The sequence below is a fragment of the Hyaena hyaena genome, unplaced genomic scaffold (assembly GCF_003009895.1).
Source record: "Hyaena hyaena isolate Hyena2069 unplaced genomic scaffold, ASM300989v1 scaffold_32, whole genome shotgun sequence".
Taxonomy (NCBI): domain Eukaryota; kingdom Metazoa; phylum Chordata; class Mammalia; order Carnivora; family Hyaenidae; genus Hyaena; species Hyaena hyaena.
In genome coordinates this window covers 1,785,591-1,810,376 of record NW_024080663.1, presented here as the reverse complement: position 1 = coordinate 1,810,376, position 24,786 = coordinate 1,785,591, and the positions used below count along the sequence as shown (strand labels likewise).

The following is a 24,786-nucleotide window of genomic DNA, read 5'->3' as shown; positions in this document are numbered from 1 at the left end:
CTGCCCCCGCGGAAGCCCACGCCAGGCAGTCCCCGAGCCAGGGCAGTGGGAGGACGCCCCGGTCCGACTTGGGCGTGCTGGGCTTCGGTGCGGCGGACAGCGGCCCTTTGCCCACGCTCGCCAGGGCCCGCGAGCCGCACGCGCGAGCCTCCCGCAGGCCCCAGGCCAGGTGGGGACGAGCCGGCCCCGCGCTCGCCCCGGCAGTTCCGCGTCTGCGCAGCGGGCGAGGGGCTGGAGCGGGGCCGGCCGGGGAGGCGCAGGATGCGCGGGAGCCAATGGGCAAGCTCGGGGGAGCCGGGCTGGCGGCGGCGGCGGGCCGGGCGCGCACTCTCGGGATGGAGGGCGAGCGCCTGGCGTCTCCGGCGCGCTCCTCCGGCCTCCCGGCTGGGGGCGCCGGTGGGGAGAGCCCGGGGGTCGACGCCCCCCTCCTGGGCAGCAGCGGCTCCTCCGCCTTGCTCCAGGCCGAGGTGCTGGATCTGGACGAGGACGAGGACGACCTGGAGGTGTTCAGTAAGGTGAGGGCGGAGGCGGCGGCGCGTCCCGGGAAAGTTCCAAGTCAACTCCAGGAGTTGGCACCGTGGTGCGGCGGCCGCCCCGCGAGCTCGCCGGGTCCGGGCGGAGGCTCGGGGCTGCGGATGGGTGGGGTCTCCCCCGGCCGCCCAGCCCAGCCGGCAGCTGGCCTCCCCCGGGCTGCCTCCCGGCCGGGCCCCGAACCGCAGCCGCTCCCTCCTCTGCACTTTGACCTTCCCTTCCCCACGGCCTTGGCTTTGTGGAGTCTGCAAAGTTGTGATTTCCCCCCCCCCCCCTTTTCTCTTTTCTTCTCTGATGCGGACAGCTCATCCGGACAGTGTCCGAACCCGGGAAGCAGTGGCCCGAAAAGTACCCCTCCCTAGAAGCTTCTTTTCGGGCGCAACCAGCCCCGAACTCTGAGAGATCACCCTAGTCTAGAGAAATGATTCCTGATTTAGGGCTACTGATTGTGGGTCTCAGGCCGGGGTGATTGACACCCGAGGTCAGTCTCGAGCCCAGGGAGAAGAGGTGGCCTGGGAATCCCGTCTTCAGGAGAAAACGGTTCGTGTGTCCCACAGGAAGCTCCTCTGTTGCGGAGTTGAGCATTTTTAAGCCAGATACAGCCACCCAACCCACCGCCAGCCGCTTTCGTTTTTCCTTTCCCCGGGGAAATCTAGGACCAAAGGGCCGTCTTAACTTGCAGTGTAGTTGCAGGGAAATTGACTCTGGTTAGTGGTAGGCTTGTGGCTTTTGTAGACCGGTGGTTATAATTTCTTTTAGGAAAAGAAAAATACCTTTCTTGCAGGGCTGTTAGAATGCCAACCCAGTTTCCTAACGTTGCTGCTGGTAGAAGACGTGCGATGACAACAGTGTATTAATTAATAGAAAGTCTGTGCAGTAGTTAAATGTTACCTTGAGGTAGGAGGGAAAGCAACATTCCTAACCACTGCTATATTCTGGGAGAGTGAACTCAAGTTACCAAATTGAACAAGCAGACTCTGGCCCCAGAGAGGAATATGCAAAACTCCTTTCTCCCCTAAGGATTAAATGCAATGGTAGGCACGATTGTATTCTAGACGTTCAGACAGTATCAGCTTTGTGCTCTTGAGAAAGTTATTTGACCTTTCAATGTGTTTCAATCGTAAAGCAGTGGAATTATTTTATGGTCACTTGTAAAAAAAATATTAACACTGCCTTTTTATATTGCACACATACTTTATGTTCAGATCAAGGACAATTGGCCAGTGCTTTGCATTGCCTTCTAAGAAACTATTAGTCTAGGCGTATTGGTGTAGGGCAGCTGTGTATCAGAATCATCTAGGATTGTTTTTTCCTGTGCTTTCTCTTTCCCCAGATTCTAGGTCTCCCAGCCCCCTCTTAAGAATGCCCCGTTTGTCAGAAGCACATCTAAGGCGAAGCTATTTGGAATTTAAACTTCAGATGTTCCTTTGCTTAGGCCTCTGGAACTGTTGAGAGTTACTGAAAATTGTAGATGTTCTTGGTGGGAAGGGCATGACAGGTTGCAACCAGAAACATTTCTAAGTTAGTATGCCTGGTAAATTGCCTAAAGCTATCTCAGAAGAAAGGAATCTAGATCCCCAAGGCTTCCAAAGAGCTGTTGAGATTTCTTTTCTCTTTCTAGATAAACACTTATGTTGCTATCTAATTTTGTTTTGTAAGTTTGTATTTTTTTAAAAAGGATGTAAGCTTCAGCTCCATACACCTGGACCCACCCTACCTCTTAGTGTTGTATAACTACCCGTGTTGAACTCTTAGAAAAAGTTAAGAACCACTTTTGTAGAAACTGGCCACGTAGATCAAGGTAAAGAAAGATACAATGTTTGTTACTGAAAACAATACTTGAAAAAATTTTAAGTTAGCTACCTACTTGTATTTCAGTAAGTTGAATTTTACAACCGTTAACCCCAGTTAGTTAGACAGCAGATTTGGGAAAGTCGTCTCCATTTGGCCTGTTGTCTGTACCACTCCCTTCTTAGAGCCTGCGCCTCCATAGAACTCTTCCACTGACCAGTTTACCCTAGGGTGCTTTCAGCAATTACTTCTGAAGTATACTGTTGTTACCCTTCTGTACTTTGAGATCCACTACTTTCATATTTAGCGTTCATTTCCCTTAGATTATTTGTGAAGATATATCACATTCCCCTCCAGAAGCTTTTTAAAGAATAGCGTCTTTGGCTTATTATTAATTCTTTTCTTCCCGCAATGGAAGTGTATGACAAATATATGTTAAATATTTGTGTGTGTGTGTGTAAGATACTGTGCTAAGTATTTGGAAAAAAGAAATACATGATTCAGTTCTTGCTGTCAATCTTGGAGTCCAGGTGGAAGATATGACAGAAGTTCTAAATGGCAATATAAATCAAGAGAGATGGAAAACAAAACACAGTATTGTTCTGAGTTTTAAAGTAATCCAACAAGGAGAAAATGATACCAAATCTCAAGAGACCATAGGGAATGTGAAGGATGTTGGAAGGCAGGGGAACATGATGAATGATTCAAAAACAGAAAAAGGACAAAAATTATAATGATAGTGTAAGAATAGTGTTAGAGCTGGGCCAAAATGACTTCCAGCTTGCAAAAAATTTAGAGAAAAGAGTCCAGTTCTATATTTTTTAACAGTTATTTTTTTCAGAAATAACATGATAATAAAATATATAGCCTTTATTTTTATTATATATATTATGTATAGAAGGAGTAACTGAAGCATAGCAAAGGTAACTAGGTCACAGTGAAGCATCAGGTGCTTATCTGGTACTCAGTAAATGATAGATCTTGTTTATTGGTCTTTCTAAAAGGTATTCAGGACTAGAATATGAGATCTATATCATCTAAGATAAATAGGGAATTTACAGATGTAATTATTGTCATCACCACTAGTCATCTTTGAGGGGACACGGATTGTAGGCTTGTGCACCAAAACCAAAAAAAAATTCTTTTTGTAATATAATGGGCAAAAAGGAAGCTCTGGAATGTATAGGTAGGCTTAATCAGTCTTTAGCAAAGCTATGAGAGTGATAGAACTATTTAGTATTTCGTTCATAAACACTTTGAAAAGAGAGAGGTGGTCTGGTTTTAAAAGAAGGATGGAAAATTGTTTTTTAGGGTAAATCAGAAATACAACAATGAGCATGTTTATTTGAACAATGCATTTGAAAGAATCACTCATTTTTGTGAAAAAGGTTCTTTTTGAAAGAATAATAGAATGTAGTTTTTGAGACAACCAGTTCCTATGTATATTGGATCTCTGTCAATCCCAACGTAATGATAGAGGGACATAATTATGCTATTCAACAATTCTGTCAGACACATAGAAGAAGATATTGGAAGTTTGGTTATTAATTCTTCATATTTGTTCCCTGAACTGTCTCTGTTTAGTTCCTATTGTGTGTCTGTCTCAGTCACGGCCCTGATAAGAATTGGAATTCTCTCCAGCAACTTAAATGAAGAATGTTTGACACAAGAATGACTTACAGAATTTGGGGCAGGGTTAGGAACAAACTAGGGATACTGAGGTAGATCGAAACTTGTCAAGGCAAAAAACACAAAACAAACAAACAAACAAACAAAAAAACAACCCACAAAACGTTAGCACCTAGTGTTTAATGGGAAGAGGATAGATACAGTGTTGCTGAAATCCAGTGAGAACTGGGCCTGTAGAAAATGGGCCACTTCCACAGGAGCTTATTTACGGAGAGATGTAGCCAGAAGCGCGGCCCTACAGAAACGTGGTGCTAAAGCAAGGAAGAAATAGGCAGTGTACTCCCTGAGCTCCTCCCTCCTGCTCTTGGATCTCCTGCTCCTGACCGTCCCTGGGCAAGCAGCTCAGGCTGTGTTATCCATTGGGGCTGGCCTCCCAGGCACGGAGTAGATGCTGGGAGCTGGCAGATTGGGGGTGAAAATAAAGAATAACCAGCATAAGACATAGTACAAAGATGTGGCAAGTAGCTATGGAAAAGGATAGTCACATCTCTGTCTCCTGTCCTATATGCTCTTCTGTAACGTGAGCTGCCGCCTCCTCTCAAGAGGTGGGCTCTCTGCCCCTCTCCCTGAATCTGGGTGGGATTGTGACTGCCTGGTCACTAAGCTGTGCTGGAAGTGATCCTGTGCAGCCTCCAAGGCCACATGCAAAAAGGCGGTGCAGGCTGTGCTTTGTCCACTGGGATACTGTGCTTTTTGGATCTGATAGGCAAGAAATGTCTGTAGTCGAAATCCTGGTTCCATTGCTTAATAACTTTGTTTCCTTGGGCAAATTACCTAGCTTCCCAATGCCACAGATTCGTCATCTGTAAAGTGAGGGCTGATAATAAACATGAGAATTAAATGAGTTACTATGTGTAAAGAATTTGTGAGTAGTTTCTGCCTTTGGTCAGCACTCTTGACTCTTCATCAGCTATGCACAGGCACCATAGGATTCTGTTGTCCAAAAAGAACTGCAATAATGGGCATATTCTATATCTGCCTGTCTAATGTGGCAGCCGCTAGCCACATGTGGCTTTTAAGCACTTGAAATGTGGCTAGTACATCTAAGGAACCGACCTTTTAATTGTAATTGTAAGTAAAAGTAAATTAAAAGTCATTAAAAATAGAAGGGCACCTAGGGGTGGCTCAGTCGGTTGTCTGACTTCGGCTCAGGTCGAGATCTCACAGTCTGTGAGTTAGAGCCCTGCAATGGCCTCTGTGCTGACAGCTCAGAGCCTGGAGCCTGCTTCGGATTCTGTGTCACCCTCTCTCTCTCTACCCCTCCCCCACTCATGCTCTGTCTCTCTCTCTCTTTCAAAAATAAGTAAACATTTAAAAAATGTTTAAAAATAAAAATAGAAGTTGCTGACTATGGCTAGTGACTATCAGTTTCAGCAGAAGCCTAAACAAATCTTATTTCATTACTGGCTTGACTTATGGTTACTCCAGAAATATGAAGGAGTGAATGAGTAGTTCCTTTGGTGCATACGTATGTGTGTAATGTGTGCATGTAGGAATGTATTTGTATGTATAGGTTATGAGTATGCTTATAACGTGCAAGCATCTATGAATGTATGTGAATATTTGTGTATATGTGTGTGTACATTCTCAACTGTCCAAATCACTTAAAATCTAGAATGTAGGATTACAGGAGTCATGATGGTCATGTATTCTCCTTTCCTGGCCTACATCCTAGTCCTGCCTTAGTGGGTCTTAGCCATTTTGATGGTTGAAAAAAAGAGGATCCTGTAAACCAAAAGAAAGTAGGACTGATCTGGGACATTTATATCCCGACCACTCCAGGTTCCACCATTTACCGTCATCGCGTTCTTATACGTTAAGTACTCTTACGTTCTTCCCAGAGGAGGAAGAAAGGTGAGTGAAGCAGAAAGGAGTTTAAAAAAAAAACAACCTTTAAGTTATGGGGAGCCTGGGCGCTTCAGTCAGTTACATGCCCAACTGCAGCTCAGGTCATGATCTCATGGCTCATGAGTTTGAGCCCCACATTGGGCTCTGTGCTGACAGCTCAGAGCCTAGAGCCTGCTTCAGATTCTGTGTCTCCCTCTCTCTCTGCCCCTTCCCCCCCTCAAAAATAAATAAACATTACAGAAAATCCTCAAGTTCTCCTTATGTGTGAGCACAGATGGTCAGCAATAGAATGTAAATAAATAAAGAAATGCCAGAGTAAGTTTAGGGAGACCTTGTATAGGATCATTTTAGGTACAAACCTTCCTAGTGGTTTTCAGTGACTGAAAGAAAAATCATTTTACATAACTGACATGATATTGAATCTAGACACCATGTTTTCAAGGTCATATGGAGTATTAGATGTAATATGTAGTATGAATTGTCTATGCCACTTCTGAAGTCTCATCCCATTCTCTGTATTTTAAAGGGAAATCAATGTGTATATCAGAAATTGGCAGAGGGAGATTATCTAGATGCCAGCGCCCTATTATTGATTCTTTGGAATGCTGTATTGAAACTGAGCCTGAGATCTGTCTGGGCTTAGCAGAAAGAGGGCTTGGGTCCATCTACACTGTCTTCTAGTAGCATGAGCAGTGGGGAAGGCTGCCCCAGCAAGAGTCTTGCCAAACCCGTGCTATTGTGAAGGAGAATAAACAAAGGGGATTCACTGATGATGTGTTTTGGCATATGAAGAAAGGCTGAGGAAGAACAAAAAGTAGCTTAGATTAGAAAGACTTGGGTTAATTCTTTATGAAGGGTTGTTGTGTTCTACATTGGTTAGATGTTTGTAGTTTTGAAGGATGAAACCAGAACTGCTAGGTCAAAAATATGAGGAGACAATTCATTTATGGAAGAATTTTATTTTTTTAATGTTTCTTTATTATTTTGAGAGAGAGAGCACACAAGTGGGGGAGGGCAAAGTGGGGGGAGGAAGAATTCCAAGCAGGCTATGCACTGACAGCACAGAGCCCAACACAGGGCTCAAACTCAGGAACCATGGGATCATGACCTGAGCCCAAGCTGGATGCTTATCTGTCTGAGCCACTGAGGCACGCCAATGGAAGGATTTTCTAATCGAAGCTTCCAAAATGGGAAAGGATTTCTCAGCATGGTCACGAATTCTGTCCTTAAAAAAGTTTCAGCACAAGCTGAATGACTGTCCCAATGGAGAGGAGGGTGTGACAATCAGACTGTCCTTTCCACTATTAAGAGGCTATTACAAGTGGAATTTTAACTTACTAAATTTAACTACAAGAGCAGTGGAAAAGTCTTAATTAGATGAGCCTACTCCTCTCTTCAACCTAATTCCCAAATCAAACTATGTTCTGCCGTTACCCAGATTTATATTTCTCTTCCCACATTGGTTATTTTTCCCATTTAATTATCTGCTAATAATGTGACAGTTCTGAAATAGCCCAGATAAAATACTTATGCTTACTTTCTACTTATCCCTTTCATTCATTCTCCATGTTCCTGACACATCTAAAAAGTCCCCATCAGTTTTATCTTTTTGTATCTCTGGAATCTTCTTTCTGTTCACACTGCTACAAGCAGAGGAACTGTTCATATAGTTTTATAAAGTCTGAATCTTCTCATCTTCTGCCTCTAGTCTATCCCACATGCTCACAAACATGCTGATGTTTTCAGAGCACACATTTTGCCATTCGAGGTGCTTGATCAGGCTGCACGCTGGCTCTCCTGCCTGCAGACTCTGTCCTCTCCCGCATAAGGACTCAAGAGTCCACGAATCTATCACATCACCAGGGGGCTCCTTAGAAATGCAGTCTCAGACTCCACTTTCCAGGCCAAATGAATCAATCTATAGGTTACCAGGATTCCCTAGTGATTTGTTTGCACCTTACAATTTAAATAGTACTGATCTAGACACGCTAATCGAGGTTGGTTCACTTGCTACTCCATGAGCTTGCTCCGTAGTTTTCTACCTCTGTGTAATTATTGTTGGGTCAACAAAGCAAATTCCTTTCTGGTTTTTATGGCTTATTGTAAAGTTACCTCTTACCTAAGAGTTTCTTCATTCTCCAGCTAGAATTAATTTTATCACTCTGTGCTTCCCATAATACTGTTTTGAATCTCATCATACTACATTGTCTTATGAATAGGTATTTATTTCTCATCTGTAAAATCTTGATTGCTTGTCTGTCTCCAATAAATTAAACTTCTTGATGGTCGGGGAATAAGAACTTTAAATATTTAAGGGATAAATATGTTAATGAATGATACAGCCTGTGACTTTTTTTTCCCCCTGTGTATAGACCAGTTATTACAGTAATTTGTCAATGATCTGTTTTCAGTAAATTCAGTTTGTATTATGTTGGTCTTTCCTATTAGGATACTAAACCAAATAAAATTAAAACAAATTGGCCTTAATAAATGGTGAGGAAATATTATTGCCGGATGATACAGAGCTGTGTTAAGTGTCACTACTGGACAAAATATCCTGTTTGGATTGTATTAGAAGAAATAAACACAAAGTAAACAAAACAAAATGAAAAACCCAAGGGAATTATATAGGAACCTTGTTTTACTTGGAAAAATAAATTTTTTAAAGCCAATAGCACCTATCTCAATCAGGAAGCTCACTTGCAAGCAGTGGAAACTAAGTATGGCAGAAAAGGAATGAAATGGTGAATATTAGCTAGCTTACAATCTAGAGATTTGAAGGTTGGAAAAGCAGATGCAGAAAGGGATAGTCACTAGCAGAAACTGTAGTCAATGTTATATTAGGAAAGGTGATTGGATGTTATATAGCCAAAAGATAAAAGTCCATGGGAACCTTTAGGAAAGGTTTTTATGCAGTCAACAGTATTTATTTATTGATGCATGACAATGGGAATATTCTTAAAAATATTTTTGGAAAATGATGTCAAAAGACTCCAGATTTGAATGTAATATACTCTAAAAAGTATACTTTATTGAGTTCTTTTTTTAAAGTTTTTATTTGTACATTTTTAATAAATCTCTACACCCAACATGGGGCTCAATCATGATCCTGAGATCAAGAGTCTCTTGCTATGCCAGCTGAGCCAGCCAGGTTTCCCTGTGTCATTGAGTTTTAAAGGTAGAGTTTTATTTCTGCATCCTTGAGGTTCTGAAAGGATATTCTAGGGTAACTGTTCACTGATAACGTATTACAGTTTTACAAATGGCAAGTGTGATAAAAAAAAGAACCAGATTCAATAGCTTTTGGCTGTAGTGTTCAAAATTTATTTTATTCTTGTATTTATTTGTATCCCACACTTTCCAAAGAGGACATAAGAGGCTGTAAGACTAATTGTGAAGTTAAAATAAACTTTTACAGTTACTCACTTTAGGAATATATGTTAAAGTTTTCTCGATAACCAAGTGAAAACTTATATGCTTAAGGGATTTTCTGTTTGTTTGTTTGTTTTTTTTTATTTCTAGGAGAGAGAGAGAGAGAGAGCGTGAGCAGAGGAGGGTCAGAGAGAGAGGGAGTCACAGACCGAAACAGGCTCCAGGCTCTGAGCCGGCAGTCAGCACAGAGCCCGACGCGGGGCTCGAACCCACGACCCGCGAGATCATGACCTAAGCGAAAGTCGGACGCTTGACCGACTAAGCCACCCAGGCGCCCCATGGGATTTTCTGTTTTAAATGGAATATTTTATTAACTCTGGCACTGCATATACCAATCATGCTGGATAACACAATGTTGTTACTTATAGTGTTAATAAAAAAGGATAGAGCCAGGAAATCTAATTTATTAGCAAATACGGACATAATAAAATCAGTAAAATGCACTTATGATAAAATAATAGGTTAAACCAGTAGTTTTAAAAATCAAAACAATTATATAATACACATACATCTATAATTATTTACATACATATATATACTATATGTATATATATATGTGTATGTGTGTGTATATGTTTGTTTGACTTTGAGAAATACTTTGGTATAACATACTCTTTGTGATTGTTTTCAAATTAACTTCAGTGAGATATAATTGATATACTTTAAACTTCAGAGGTGAATGATTTTTTTAAAATTAAATTTAATGAATTGTACAACTATCACTATAAACCAGTTTTAGACCATTTTTATATGCCCCCCCCCCCCCCCCCCCCCCCCCCCCCCGCCAATCCATTATATCATTTACAGTTAATCTCTATTTTTACTCCTGGTCATGGACAACCACTAATCTACTATTTTCTAAAGGCAAGTCTCTACAGATTTGCCTTTTCAGGAAATTTCATATAAATTAAATCAGGCAATATGTGGTCTTTTGTCTCTGTTCTCTTTCATTTAGCATAATACTTTTAGGCTCATTTTTCTTGTAATTATTTTTTAGTCATGGCTTTACTTTTTTGGTACAAGAAATACAGTTTCTATTTTAAAATGAAAAAGGTTAATCATTTACATTAAAACCTTAGGAATGGAAATTCTATTTAATATTGATATGAATACCTTATTACATGTGATCAGAAGCAAATGGCAAACTCTTGGTATAAGAACCTTCAGAATTGGGGGGGGGGGGGAATCCCTAATTTGTTCTTTGGTACTAACTCTGAAAAAGTTAAGTGTGTGTGTATGTACGTACATACATATATATGCATGCGTACATAAATACGTTTTTATATATTTAATCAAATTGAACATTGAATGCTTACTTTCATCAGCTTTCACTAGTTACGCTGTAGTACAAGCCACAAGATTTTAGTGGCTTGCCTATAATAAAGGCTTATTTCTTTTTCATAAACTTGTCAACTGTAACTGAGCTATGAGACTGTTCCAAATTTTGAGTCTGTTACACATGTCTTCTTCATTCTGGGATGAAGACTGAAGGAGAGACTCCTAACTGGGACATGTCATTCCTCTGGCAGAGGGAACAGAATATGAGCACTGGTAGAAACAGGCAGTGGTTTTCAAACATACCATTATCCACATAAGTCCCTGATCAAATCCATTGTGGTGGGAAACTGTTTTCCTTCCATAAGGAGGCACTGAAAGGTACCTGGCAGTTGACTAAGATATAATCCTCTCAGAGGAAGACAGAGAGTCACTGGGAACTATCATACCATCTCTCACAGTGGTCTTGCAAGAAAGTTATAGACAGACGACATGTTGGACCTCTCTGAATAAGGAAAACCATTTTTTTCTATAGGGTATTAAAAAAGAAAATTTTCCTCTAGGTAAGAAATTATCTGACTATAATTAGTCCAATCAGCTAATGCTGATAGTCTCAAGACCGTACAGATCCTTAAAATCCTCTAATTGTGCAACAAATTTCTCACTTTTGGATAATGAATGTGGAAAATTCATTTATTGTGGAGTTCTCCTCTCCCATTTTTGAAGACCTATAGAATGAGAATGTTAATACTTAATAATTCTGAGGCAGTACATGTTAAAATGAGTTTTGTTGCTTATACCTTCACCAAAGCCTGTGTTCCAGCCATTTGCCACGTTCCTGGACCTCCCACATTCTGAATTCTTTCTTGTTATAGGTTTCATTGGTTCTCCAAACTGGAATCCTTTTCCCTCAGTGTTTTTCATCATTGGCTCCTTTTCAGCATTACCTCCTTTAAAGACACCTTCCCTTGTAGCTCTCTCAAGAGCTACATCCCTCTTGCTCCCTGCCTTCACCCTTTAACCCCAGCAACTCACGCTACTTTTTTGTTCGAATTACTCCCTTATATATAAATACTTATTCATATTTGGAATTTTCTTGTTCTTTTTTTTTCTCTCTTTATGTACTTATTATCTCCAACCCTCCCACTTAATTAAACTGTAAGCTTCATAATAGCCCCAGAAGCATGCCAGGCTTGGCTACTGTTAGAGCCCCAACCCAGTGCCTGACACATGCTTGCCATTCAGTGAACATTTGTAGAACGAAATTAAACTGCTATACTGGGTATTATTTTGTGTGTGCATATGGCTGGTGGCAATGGTAGTGATGGTTGAGTCTTGGCTCTGCTAGTTGAGATCAGTGATTTGAGGAGAATTATTATCATCCCTGTACCACAAGTTTATCTGTAAAATGCAGATGATGATAATTGCACTTACTTTCATCATGTTATTGAGAGGATGAAGCGAAATAGAATAAGTATATGGTACAAAGGCACAGTCCCTGTCCTGTATTTTCTATTTAGAAAATTTCAGTATTTGCTATTATGGTGTATAAGATTAATATTTCTAAGTTTGATAAGCAACTATTTTGCATTTGTAATGAGATCTTCTTCAGAGACTCACAAACATATTTGTTCTTGTACGTTTTTTAGTTACTATTGAGAGTGCTACCAGAATTCTGATATTGTCTCTTAGATGCTATATTACAGGCTTCCTCATCTTACTGCTCTTTCCTTTCTTGCAGGCTTTGCAAATAGAGCTTTTTTTTTTTTTTTTTTTTTAACAAATTGAAGGTGTGTAGTAACCCTGTGTCAAGCAAGTCTGTTGGCACCATTTCCCAACACTATTTGCTCACTTTGTGCCTCTGTGTCACATTTTGGAAATTCTTGCAAAATTTCAAACTTTTTAGCTATTATTTTATTTGTTATAGTGACTGTGACCAGTGATCTTTGATGTTATTATTGCAGTTTGTTTTGGGGTGCCACAAACTGCAGCCATATGAGATGGCAGACAATATATAAATGCTGTGTGTGTTGTGGCTGCTCCACTGACTAGTCATTACCCTGTTGCTCTCCCCTCTCCTTGAGTCTCCATATTTCCTGAGATGCAACAATATTGAAATTAGGCCAACTAATAACCCTATAATAGCCTCTAAGTGTTCAAGTGAAAGGAAGAGGCACATGCCTCTCACTTTAAATGAAAAGCTACAAATGATTAAGCTTAGTGGGGAAGGCCTGTTGAAAGTTGAGATATTTGAAAGCTATGCCTTTGCACAAAATAGCCAAGTAATGAATGCAAAGGAAAAGTTCTTGAAGGAAGTTAAAAGTGCTACTCCAGTGATCACACCAATGATAAGAAAATGAAACAGCTTTATTACCCATATGGAGAAAGTTCTAGTGGTCTGGACAGAAAAGCAAACCAGCTGCAATATTCCCTTATGCCAAATCCGAATCCAGAGCAAAGCTTTAATTCTCTTCAGTTCTATGAAGGCTGAGAGAGATGAGGAAGCTACAGAAGAAAAGTTTGAAGCTAACAGAGATAAGTTCATGAGGTTTAAGGAAAGAACCGATCTCCCGAACACCAAAGTGCAAGGTGAAGCAACAACTGCTGATGATGAAGCTGCAGCAAAGTATCCAGAAAACCTAGCAAAGATAACGAAGGTGGTGATAGCTTCAATGTATGACAGACAACTTTCTGTTAGAAGAAGATGCCATCTACAACTTTATAGCTAGAGAGGAGAACCCAATGCCTGGCTATAAAGCTTCAAAAGACATGTTGACTCTCTTGTTAGGGGTTAGTGCTGCTGGTTGAAGTTGAAGCCAGTGCTCATTGACCATTCTGAAAATCCTAGAGCCCTTAAGAATTAGAAATCTACTCTGCCTGTGCTCTATAAACGGAACAACAAAGCCTGGATGATAGCATGTCTGTTTACAACACGGTTTACAGAATATTTTAAGTCCACTGTTGAGACCTCCTGCTTAGAAAAAAAGTCTTTTCAAAACATTGCTGCTCAGTGACAGTGCACCTGGTCACTGAAGAGCTCTGATGGAGATAGACAATGAGATTAATATTCTCATGTCTGTTAACACAGCATCCATTATGCAGCCCATGGATCAAGGAATAATTTCAACTCCTTGAGTCTTATCATTTAAGAAATACAATTGCTAAGGCCATAGCTGCCATAGTGATTTTTCTGATGGACCTGGTAGCAAAGTAAATTAAAAACCTTCTGGGAAGGATTCACTGTTCTAGATGCCATTAAGAACACTCGTATTCATGGGAAGAGGTCGTGATATCAACATGGGCAGGAGTTTGGGAGAAGCTGATTCCCACCCTCATGGATGACTTGGAGGGTCTCCGGACTTCAATGGAGGAAGGAACTGCAGGTGTGCAGAAAAACAAGAGCACTAGAATGGGAAGTGGAGCCTGAACATGTGACTGAAAGGCTGCAATCTCATGATCAAACTTTCAGGGATGAGGAGTTGTTTCTTATGGATGAGCAAAGAAAGTGGTTACTTGAGATGGAACCTACTCATGGGGAAGATGCTATGAAGATTGTTGAAATGACAGTAAAGGACTTAGGATGTGACATCAACTTAGTTAATAAAGCAGCAGCAGGGTTTGAGAGGACTGACACCCATTTTGAAAGAAGTTCTACTGTGGGTAAAATGCTATCAAACAGCATCCCGTGCTACAGAGAAATTGTTCATGAAAGGAAGAATCAATTGATGCAGCAAACTTCACTATTGTCTTATTTTATGAAATTGCCTCAGCCACCCTGGCCTTCAGCAGCCATTAACATCAAGGCAAGACTCTCCACCAGTAAACAGATTATAATTCACTAAAAGCTCTGATGATGGTTAACATGTTTTAGTAAGAAAGGGTTTTGTAATTAAAGTATATACTGCACATTTTCTAGACATAATGCTATTGCACACTTAATAGACTCCAGTCTCGTGTAAACGTAACTTTGATATGCTCTGGGAATTCATTTGACTCATTATATTGTGATACTCCCTTTATTGTGGTTGCCTGGAACCAAACCCTCAGTATCTCTGAAGTGTGCCCGTGCGTATATCTCTGCCTTTGAGTAATTCATGATAAGTAGTATTAGTCATGTTATTCTAGGGGATAAGAATATTCTTGGTACAGCTATTTTAACTGTTTGCTAGTTTTCTTGATACATTATAAGCATAGATTAAGTCTCTTCAGGAATGTCCTTGAGGTTGTTGGTGTGGCTAGATATCAAGGCCACTCAGCCTTTTCCCTGGAAACTATAAAGATGGAAACTTGGTTTAGGGGAGTAGTTTTAGTTTAGTGTATTCCAGAATCCTTTTTAGTCATGCCTAGTAAGTGCACAGTCAGTTGGTGGTGCCTTTTAACCACTTTTTTAATTACATTCCTGAGTTGAATCTTCAGTGTTGTCTACCCATACGACACATTTTCAACTTCTTCTGGAGTTCTGGTTAGAATAATTCTTTTTCCTGGCTTGCTCCATTTTTTCTTAGTCATCAATGAATCTATAATAGGTATTTGCCCGATACTGTGTTTAATATGTATATCCAGTACACCAAACTTATTTTAAGACAAGTTTAGTAGACTCTTGTCATTTGTGGATTTAGCATTAATGGCTTTAAATGGCTTCAGCATGCAGTAATATGACATGTTGGTGGGGCACACATATAGGCTCACCAGTGGTTTGGAGGACACACTTAGTGAGGGAGCCTTGCCTGTCTCTTAGCCTTAACATCTTACATGTTATTTATTTGCCCTTGCCTACATATGCAGTAATCTTTATGAGGTGAATAAAAACAGTAAGTTGTCTGTGTGTCTGAGTATATTAAAAAAAAGGCCCTTAAAAGAATACAGATGCTAAAACTCTGGAACTTACTTACCTTTTACCTACCTATGAATTGTCAAGAGGAGTTTATTTCTACATTTTATGAGAAAACTTTAAAAGAAAATTACTAGACAGGTTTTACTAATCAAGAACACATCCTTATTCTATTTAGACAAACCTTTTATAACTTTTTAAATGAATTTCACTATAGAGTATTTTCATGCATGCAAAAACCTATACAGATCTTCCTTCACTATGATGGTGTTAAATGGAAAACCTATCGTCAACTGAAAATATTCTAAGTCAAAAATGCACTGAATGAATACATCTAACTACCAAACTAGCCTCACCTACTTTAAACGGCTGAGAATATCTACTTTAGCCTACAGTTAGGCAAAATCATCTAACACAAAGCCTATTTTATAATAAAGTGGTGAGTATCTCATTGCCCTGAGATGATGAATTTGTTGAATACTGTCTTGAAAGTGAAAAACAGATTGATTGTATGGGTACAGCATGGGTGTAAGTGTATTGGCTCTTCATCTTTGTGATGCTGTGGCTGACTGGGATGCTGCTGTCCACCACTATGACAGTATCATACTGCACACATATCTCAAGCCCAAGAAAAGAGCAAAATTCAAAACCGAAGTATGGTTTTTACTGAATATGTATCACTTTCTCACCATTGTAAAATTAAAAATCATAAGTATTGCTATCTGGTTAAAAATAGGTGGGGGGTGGTAAGAAATGGAACATACTCTGAAGGATTGTGGTAAGGTTTGCATAAGATAATTCATATACAGCTTTCAAGCAGATGATGTGTACAACACATTTATTCATCTTTTTTTAATCCTCTCCTTAATCCTCTGTGATCCAAGGCGAAATATGACCTTTCTGCCTTACTAGAAACTCTTTCTTTTAATACACATTTTAGGGGAGGTGGACTGATAACAAATAACATCATTTGTTATGTCAAATAAAATGATGTAAAAATTTTCTGTGGTTAGAATATTGCTTTGTAGTGCACAAAACCCGAGGAAGTACAAGTACAAATACATTCAAGGCAACACTGTTAGAAAATAGAAATGCTAGAAACAGAAAAATGGATAAATAAGTTATGATATATGCATACAAGGGTATATATACTACATGGTCCTGGAAATTATGTCAAACAAGATTAGAGTGTTGTATGCCCCTTTATAGAACATGACACAGGCTGGCTTTTCCCCCAGTCTCATTTTCAACAGTGTTCCACAGAAGGCCTTTCTGATTTTTTATTATTATTATAAGCAGGCAGATTGGAAGGAGCTGTAAACCAAAACACAGCTGGTAAGTCTAAATTTAGGCCCATCAGAATGAGTGTCCCTTATAACACAGTTTCTCAAACTCCTTCCACTTTAAGTTGCTTTTTTACCAGATGTCTCTTGGTGTGCGTGTTTCTTGCGCATCAGCAAATTTTATTTGCATGGCCTTTTCATGCCATGATTCTGATTTATCACACTTCTCACATTGATTTTTTTTCCCTCTACTTGTAAAAAGAAAATAGCTGTTTGTGCACAGATGGTGGATACGATTTAGTATTATCAGGGTAATTCATGTTATATTTATGAGACGTTCCCAAGTAGCCTTTTACTGAGAGGTACTCAGAAAGGAGTCCTCTCAGAAAGGTCATATCTCCCATTTTAACCTGTTTCTTTTGGTATTCATCTCCTGAGTACTCAAATATTGACAGGCCATTGTTTATTTTAAATTTCAGTTATGTATTTTATTTATTTCAGTAGTGGAGCTTTGAAACCATCTAAGAGCACTAAAGGAGGGAGGCAAAAACATTTCTCAGTAATTACTGGAGTTGCTTGTTAACTTGTAAGAAAATGAAGTACTGTAATCATCACTCCTTTTTTTCTTTTCTACACTTGCTTCCTTCCTTAAATCTTTATTGTGTACAACTCTACACATAGAAATGCCGTCAGTTTGCCAGGGCTACCATAGGTATCTGAAATAAGAGGCGTTTATTTTTTTCACAGTTCTCGAATCTAGAAGTCTGGAATCAAGATGTCAGGGGGGTTAGTTCCTTCTGAAGGCAGTGAGGAAAGGATCTGATCCAGGCCTCTCAACCTGGCTTGTAGATGGCTGTCTTCTCCTTGTGTTCCTTAGCATTGTCTTCCCTCTGTACACATCTCTGTGTCCAGATTTGACCTTCTTATAAAGACACTGGTTATATTGCATTAGTACCCACCCCAGTGACCATATTTTGACTTGATAATCCTTATAAAGACCCTGTCTCCAAATAAGGTCACATTCTGAGGTATGGGATGCTGGGTCTTTTCAACATATCCATTTTGGAAGGACACAATTTAACTCATGACAAATGCTCATAATAAACCAAAAGTAAGAGGCACCTGGGTGGCTTAGTCAGTTAAGCATCCAGCTCTTGGTTTCAGCTTAAGATCTCACAGTTCATGGGTTGGAAGCCCCGTCAGGCTCTTTGCTGACAAGTGCAGAGCCTGCTTGGGATTCTCTCTTTCCTCTCTCTGCCCATCCCCCCACTCACTCCTGGGCATGCACTTCTCTCTCTCCCTGAAAAATAAATAAACTTAAAAATAAATCAGAAGTAACAACAAGGAAAACTTACACTTAATTGGTAAGTGATTGTGTCAATACATTTCAATATCATGTTGACATAACTCTAACTAATGTCCATTTGTTTCAGTAAAGTCATTTAAGTGGTTCCTCTTTGGATGGATGTGTTGGTTTGGAATAAGATAAAAGATAATGACTTCTTGGCAATGATTTGGCTTCACTATTATACATGTTCACATCTCAGCCTGAAATAATGGCAAGATATTTGGGGTGTATGTGCATGCACATGTGTGTTCTCACTATGCTAGCTATAAGAAAGATACTGAATATTATTTAAAAAGTAGAGAATTACCACACAGATAACTTTCTTTCTGCTTTTATCTCTTGAGGAAAGAAAGTGAAATGGTGTACTTTCATTGTCCAAAAGATCCTAAGGTAATGGACATCTCTCTAAATGCTAAGAATGGATGAATGTGTAAATAAAGTTCAGGGGTGGGGGTGGGGAGGAAGAAAGAGATAGCTATGAGAAAGGAGCCCACATTATTGTGGGGGTGAGATCTTTGTTTATAAAGAACAAGTTTTAATGATCCATTTCTCTTGAAAAGCATCTGCTACAAAAGGTTAAATAGAGGGCTTTTTTGGTTAATTGCTTCTTTGGATCTTCTCAAACACTTATTTTCTTCTCTTATTCATGTCCAAATGTAAATCTTTTAAGTATTGTCATTATATTTTCTTTCCTTTTTTTTTTTTTTGAAGTGAATATAAAACTCTTTGGATAGTCAGTTTTATTGAGGTTTTAAGAATGTTCTTGAGTGATTCATAGTAATTTAAATCCTTCTACTGAAATCTTGGATGTTGCTAAATTTCAGCCTGTAATTTTCTTCCTTTGCTCGATATTGAAGCATATTTTTGACACCACACTATGCTCACTGGAATTGTGAGCCTTTGTAAATTCATGCAGAACTTTCCCACTCTACAAAAGGATGCATTTTAAGCAGAAAGAAATAGAATGCTAAATTATGTAGTAGGTAGAAGAAGTGGGTTGTGGTGAGTTAAGAGGGTGACTGCAAAGAATACCAAAGCACATGGTTGTGTGCAGTGTCAGGGAAATTTAAAGTACGATTGCCCATCACATGAAAATTTGTCAGCTTTAAAAGCTACTACAGCTTCCACCCCCACCCCAACACCCCACTATCTCAGAGTAGAGCATTTCTGTGAAACCTTTTGTTAGCGAAAATGGTATAAAGCAAAGGAGCAATTTCCATTAATCTATTATGGGAAAAATTTTTGAGCATTCCAAGACTCAAAAAACAACCTCTCTTAGTCTTTTCCGACACCTTAGGCTACATTTTGCTAAAGAGGGCACGAAATAAATTGGGATATGGCACAAATGTGCACAGACACGTTCAAGTTATGGAGTTTGATGCCAGGAGGCTGAGTGTAGTTCCTGGGGAAGGAGGTAGGTCATGCCACCCTCACTGCTTGGGGTGCACGCTGCCTCTAAAAGGGCTTGCTGAAGAACAGTTAGCGAACACTATGCTTTCGCCATTTTCCATATGAGCGAAATCCTCTTTGGATTGCAAAAACCTGTACTTAAGTAATGAAGTGGCTATACTGTATACAATATATACTGTATAGAGAGATATTTTTGTGCATGCTGATTGCACATTTATTTGAAACCTCTAAATTATGTTTTTAATGGCTGCTTAGTGTTCCATTGTGTTAGCATTCCATAATTTATTTTGACAAACCCATTTCCATGTGAATCCAGACATTTTTAAATTTCCTATTTAAGTATGCAGCATTGACGAGTTAAGAAAAGAAGTCAAAAGTAATCCAAGGTTTTTTTGCCCAGTGGCCATACACAACTGTTTTAACTTATTCCAGTAGTTCCTACTGCCATTGAACAGATTATGCACAGTGTTGACACTAGCAATTTTAATATCTTTCTCGATATGTTTATTTTAGAATATTTGGAAATATAGAAACTCATAGAAAAATATTAAGCTCAACAGCTGGAATAACATCTGTTAATTTTTTTGGTATAGCTTGTAAGTTTGTTCTCTCTCTCTCACTTTCTCCTACCCTCTCTGTCACACACATATAAACACACATATACACATAAGAATCTAACTGTACACAAATTTTATAATCTGTTATTTTCTTTAGTAACATTCTATGAACCTTTCTCCAGCATACTATATTCTAAGTTACTTCTAAAACATTACTCTTAATCACTTTATTGTATTCTTTCACATGGATAGACTTTATTGTAGCCTATCATAGGGATATACCATAATTAATTTTGCTAAACTTTTGTTGCAAAACATTTATTGTCTCTATGTTTTTCTGTCTGATTAATCCAATTATTGTCTTATTTGTCTTCTATTCCTTGGTCTAAGTCATGCCTAAATGTTTTTCCTTTCACAAATCATTTTGTAATCACAATAACTTGAACCTTCAAAAAAAATTTTTAATGCTTATTTATTTTTGAGAGGGAGAGAGAGACAGTGCGAACTGAGGAGGGGCAGAGAGAGAGATACACAGAATCCCAAGCAGGCTCTGGGTTCCAGGCTGTCAGCACAGAGCCCAGTGTGAGGCTGGAAGCCTTGAACCGCAAGATCATGGCCTGAGCTGAAGTCCAAAGCTTAACCAACTGAGCCACCCAAGTGCCCCGAATCTGAACTTCTTAATTTGAACAATCATTGTTCTTATCTCTTCAGCTGGTGTGTCTTACCCTAATATCTCTTGTATTATTGCATTGAGGGGTTAACCAAATGCTGTATTATAGTTCACACAACTAAATTTTTGCATAGGAAGAGCCTTGAGAAAGTGCTCTGGATGTTACAGATGCTTCCAAAGGATTTCGGTTGGTTTGTTTTGAGGGGAAAAATAAATCCATATTATGATTTCAATCTTTTTTCATCCCTACTACTACAAAAAAGTTCCTTTTCTTAAAATGTCTGGATTTCCTACATTTTCCTACATTAATGCAGTTAGAAGTTTTATTATTTTAGGCTTTGAGGTGGGAGAGATTTTGCAGATTTTTAACTCCATCTCCTTAATTTAACCTTGAAAGGCTGAATTAATTGTTCAGAGTTACCTGCTTTCAGTCAGTGGCAGAGAAAGGACTTGAATCCAGTCTTTGACCTCCTTTGTACTATAATGATTTTTTTTTTGTTTTCCAGTTAGGACTGGCCAACTCTGCTGCTAAATTATGATGGGCTTCATTCGTCTCTAAGAGTGTTGGTTAACTTTAGTCTGTTCATAACATAACAACAGACAAAAATTTTGATTCTAACATCTGGATTCTTAATTTGGGGGGCAAAGAGTGGTATCTAAAAGAGAAAGTATAGAGTTGGAAACATCATTATTACTGCTGAAGAAATAACTCAAATGTCATATTGATACTGTTAGTTTTATCTTTGCATATGAAAAGATGGATTTAAAATTTACTGCGTGTTACCCTTTGGTTTCACTTAAAAATTTTTATTAAAAAAATAACATGCAGCCTTCCCTTCCCTTTCTTTAAAAATGGTGCCTGAGGAGACAAACAGCATGTCCAAGGAAATAGCCAGTAAGATTAGGGATGAGGAGGGGTCCTGTGTGGTTGTGAGTGATATAGGATGCCCTGGCTTATGTGGTCAGGGCTGAGGAGACAGTTAACTTGGATAGATTAGCTATAAGTAGGAAGATTGAGCATATAAGTAAATATCTTCAGGATAATGGGAGCCAGGCTTCTCTCTGCTGGAGAAGAGTTACAAATATGGAAAGAGGGCAAGCTGGAAAAGTCGAATGATGTCATATTGTAATTGGAGGTATCAGTGTGAACTGATGGCATTTATATCTATTTGTATTTCTATTGATTTCTATATATCTACATCCAGATGTGTATCTGTGTGTGTGTGTGTGTGTGTGTGTTATATACATTTCCTATCATTCATATCTTGATTTCCAAATTCCAGTTTCCTCTCAAAGAAACCAGAGCTCCTTGGAGAAATGTCTGGGAACAGGGTCAGGGAAAATAGAACGTAAACCTGAAATATCTAATTTTGCCAAGTTATGTTATTTAAAGTGCTCAAGGAATAATGAAGACATATCAAACACACAGAGGTGCCAGAATTAAAGAGCTCCCAGTAGGCAAGTTTTGAACATTTACAACATCAAAATAAATTATGGGGTTAATGGATTACAACCCATTGAGTAACAGAGGAATCTGTGAGTCTATACTCACATAATTAATTAGTACTAATACTAATACTAATACTAATAAATACTTCTTAGTCTCCTTAGTAGGAAACCTACTGATAATGTCAAAATTGAAAAAAAAAAAAAAGCAGTATGTATGTTATTTTGAAATAAGGAATGTAACAAGGAACAAAAACAGCTAATAGAGTTCTGCATTTGCTTCTGAAAAGAGCAATTCTGGAGCAGAGGAAGCTGCTTTTAATTTTTAGTTTGTCTTGTTTTGTTTTAAGTTTTATAGAATTATTTGACTTTTAAAAACTATAAATATACTTTTTTATTTTGAAATAATCCCAGCCTGGGAGAAAAGTTGTAAAAAGACCACAAAGAATCTAGATTTCCCAATTATTGCCATTTCACAACTTTTGCTTTATCTGTGTGTAAGTTGAATAAATTGGAGACTTGATGTTTTATTACTCCTAAATAGATCTGTGTGTATTTTTAAAACAAAACACTCTCCTACCTAATCATAGTATACATACACAAATCAGGAAACCAATTAACACAATACTGCATACCTATCCACAGACCCTTTCATATTTTTTCAGTTGTCCCAATAAGTTTAGAAAACAAAACAAAACAAAAAAAAAACAAAGCTTCTCCTCTTTTGGTACAGAATCCATTTCAAGATCACATGTTGTATTTAGCTATTATGTCTTTGGTCTTCAGTCTGGAACAGTTGCTCATCTTCCTTTTTTCCATCATAGTAATTGCATTTTTGAAGCTATTTTATAGGCAATATCTCTTCCCCTCACATATATACAGTATATATACTGTTTCTTCTGACCATACTTTTTTTTTCTTCTATCACCATTTTTAGTTAAATTCAAGATTAGGAACAATTTATTTTTATTCAAAGTCAAGCCATATAGTGAACTATGATTACATTTTAATTCTTTTTTTTAATGTTTTATTTATTTTTGGGAGAGAGAGAGAGAGAGCACAAGTTGGGGAGGGGCAGAGAGAGAAGAAGACAGAATCTGAAGCAGGCTCCAGGCTCTGAGTTGTCAGCACGGAACCCAATGCAAGGCTCAAACCCACAAACTGAGATCATGACCTGACCCGAAGTTGGTCACTCAACTGACTGAGCCACCAAGCACCCCATTTACATTTTAATTCTTACACACCTTTTGTTTTCTTGAGAGTTCACCATTCATTATTCCTTCCTTCCTTCATTTCTTTATTTCTTTATCTATCCCTTTCTTTTGCTTTCCACTTGGCTTTTCCTACACCCATCACAATTCATCTTCCTTCCTTCCTTCCTTCCTTCCTTCCTCTCCTCTTCCTTCTTTTCCTCTCTTTTTTTTTCTTTTCCTTCTTCATTTGCTCACTCCCCTGTCTCTTTCCCTCTTTCCTGCCTCCCTTCTTCCGTCTCTCCCCTTATTCTTTTTCCCTATTCATCTCCCTGCCTCCTTGGTGACTCTGTCTTACTGACCCAGTCTGTATAGGTTGTTCTTTAGTTCTGCTGCAAAGCTGTTAACCTGTAACATTGTTTCATGATCATCCAAAGAATTTCCTGTAGTTCTCTTTTCTGTTGAATCTCCTGTTTTCAGATCCTATTTCCTCTTGTTATATGTCCTCATTTTGGAAAATTAAAGAAACTTCCAAAGAATGGATGCATGGGAAGTCAGTTTTTGAAATCTTTTATATCTGAAATGACTTTACTTGTATACTTGAATGATAATTTATCTGGCTATATGGAGTTCTAGGTAGAAGATATTCTCTCAGAATTTGGAAGATATTTTATTGTGAATTAGTTTCCCATATTACCATTGAGAAATCTGGAGCCATTCGGATTCCTGGGATTTCTGTTGTATTTTACCTGTTTACATTCTCTCTGGAAGCTAACCTCTATTATGCAATGTCATGGTAATTGCAGGAGCACTTTCAATCCCACCACTGCCTCCATTCATTTTAAGGAGGCAGGAAAGGCGTTACCAACCTGGAAACACTTCAGTTCAAAGCACATTTTCCTCTTCATTTTATGGAATTTGCTTTATTCAGGCACTACCTGCCTGGATCCTTTAATTTTTAAAAACACTTCCTTCTCCTTTTCAATCTTTTGTCCTTTTTAATTCAACTTAGTTCTTGAGTTCTATCTTTCAAACTTCCTGTTGAGTTGTTATCCTATAATCATATTTCAGTTTTCATGAGCCTCCTTTTTTATTGTCTTGCTGCTGTTCTCTGAATTTTTCATACAATATAACTCCTGTTTTTATTCATGAATTTGATATCATACTTATCTCTGATGATTTCATCCATTTTTTTTAAGCATTCTGTTCTCTAACTGCTTCCTGTCTTCCGTCTGTGATTCTTTCTTTCATATCAGAGGCTTTTCACATATTTAGGTATTTTGTAGTTTCTACATCAGGTAATAAAAAGCAGAGTAGATATTCAACATATACGGTAAGGGCTTCAGAGCAGGGTGATTATGCAGAGACCTGGCTCACTCATCAGGGACTCTACCTGTTAGTTTTTTTCTTGGGATAGTGAGCTAAGAGAGGAAGCCTCTGATCACGGCATGGAATTTTGAGGGCCGTGAGGAATTGCTGATGGAA

General features: G+C 38.8%; 1 protein-coding gene across 1 annotated transcript in view; it reads left to right on the top strand.

Annotated features, from left to right (window-relative positions):
• Positions 1 to 311: 311 nt before the first annotated feature.
• SNX7 (sorting nexin 7) overlaps positions 312 to 24,786 on the top strand; it is a 101,190-nt gene continuing 76,715 nt past the window's right edge. Inside the window, exon 1 of the mRNA XM_039228423.1 lies at positions 312 to 515. Within this exon, the coding sequence (XP_039084354.1) occupies positions 336 to 515 (180 nt within the window). The 5' untranslated portion in view covers positions 312 to 335. The remainder of the gene's footprint in view (positions 516 to 24,786) is intronic.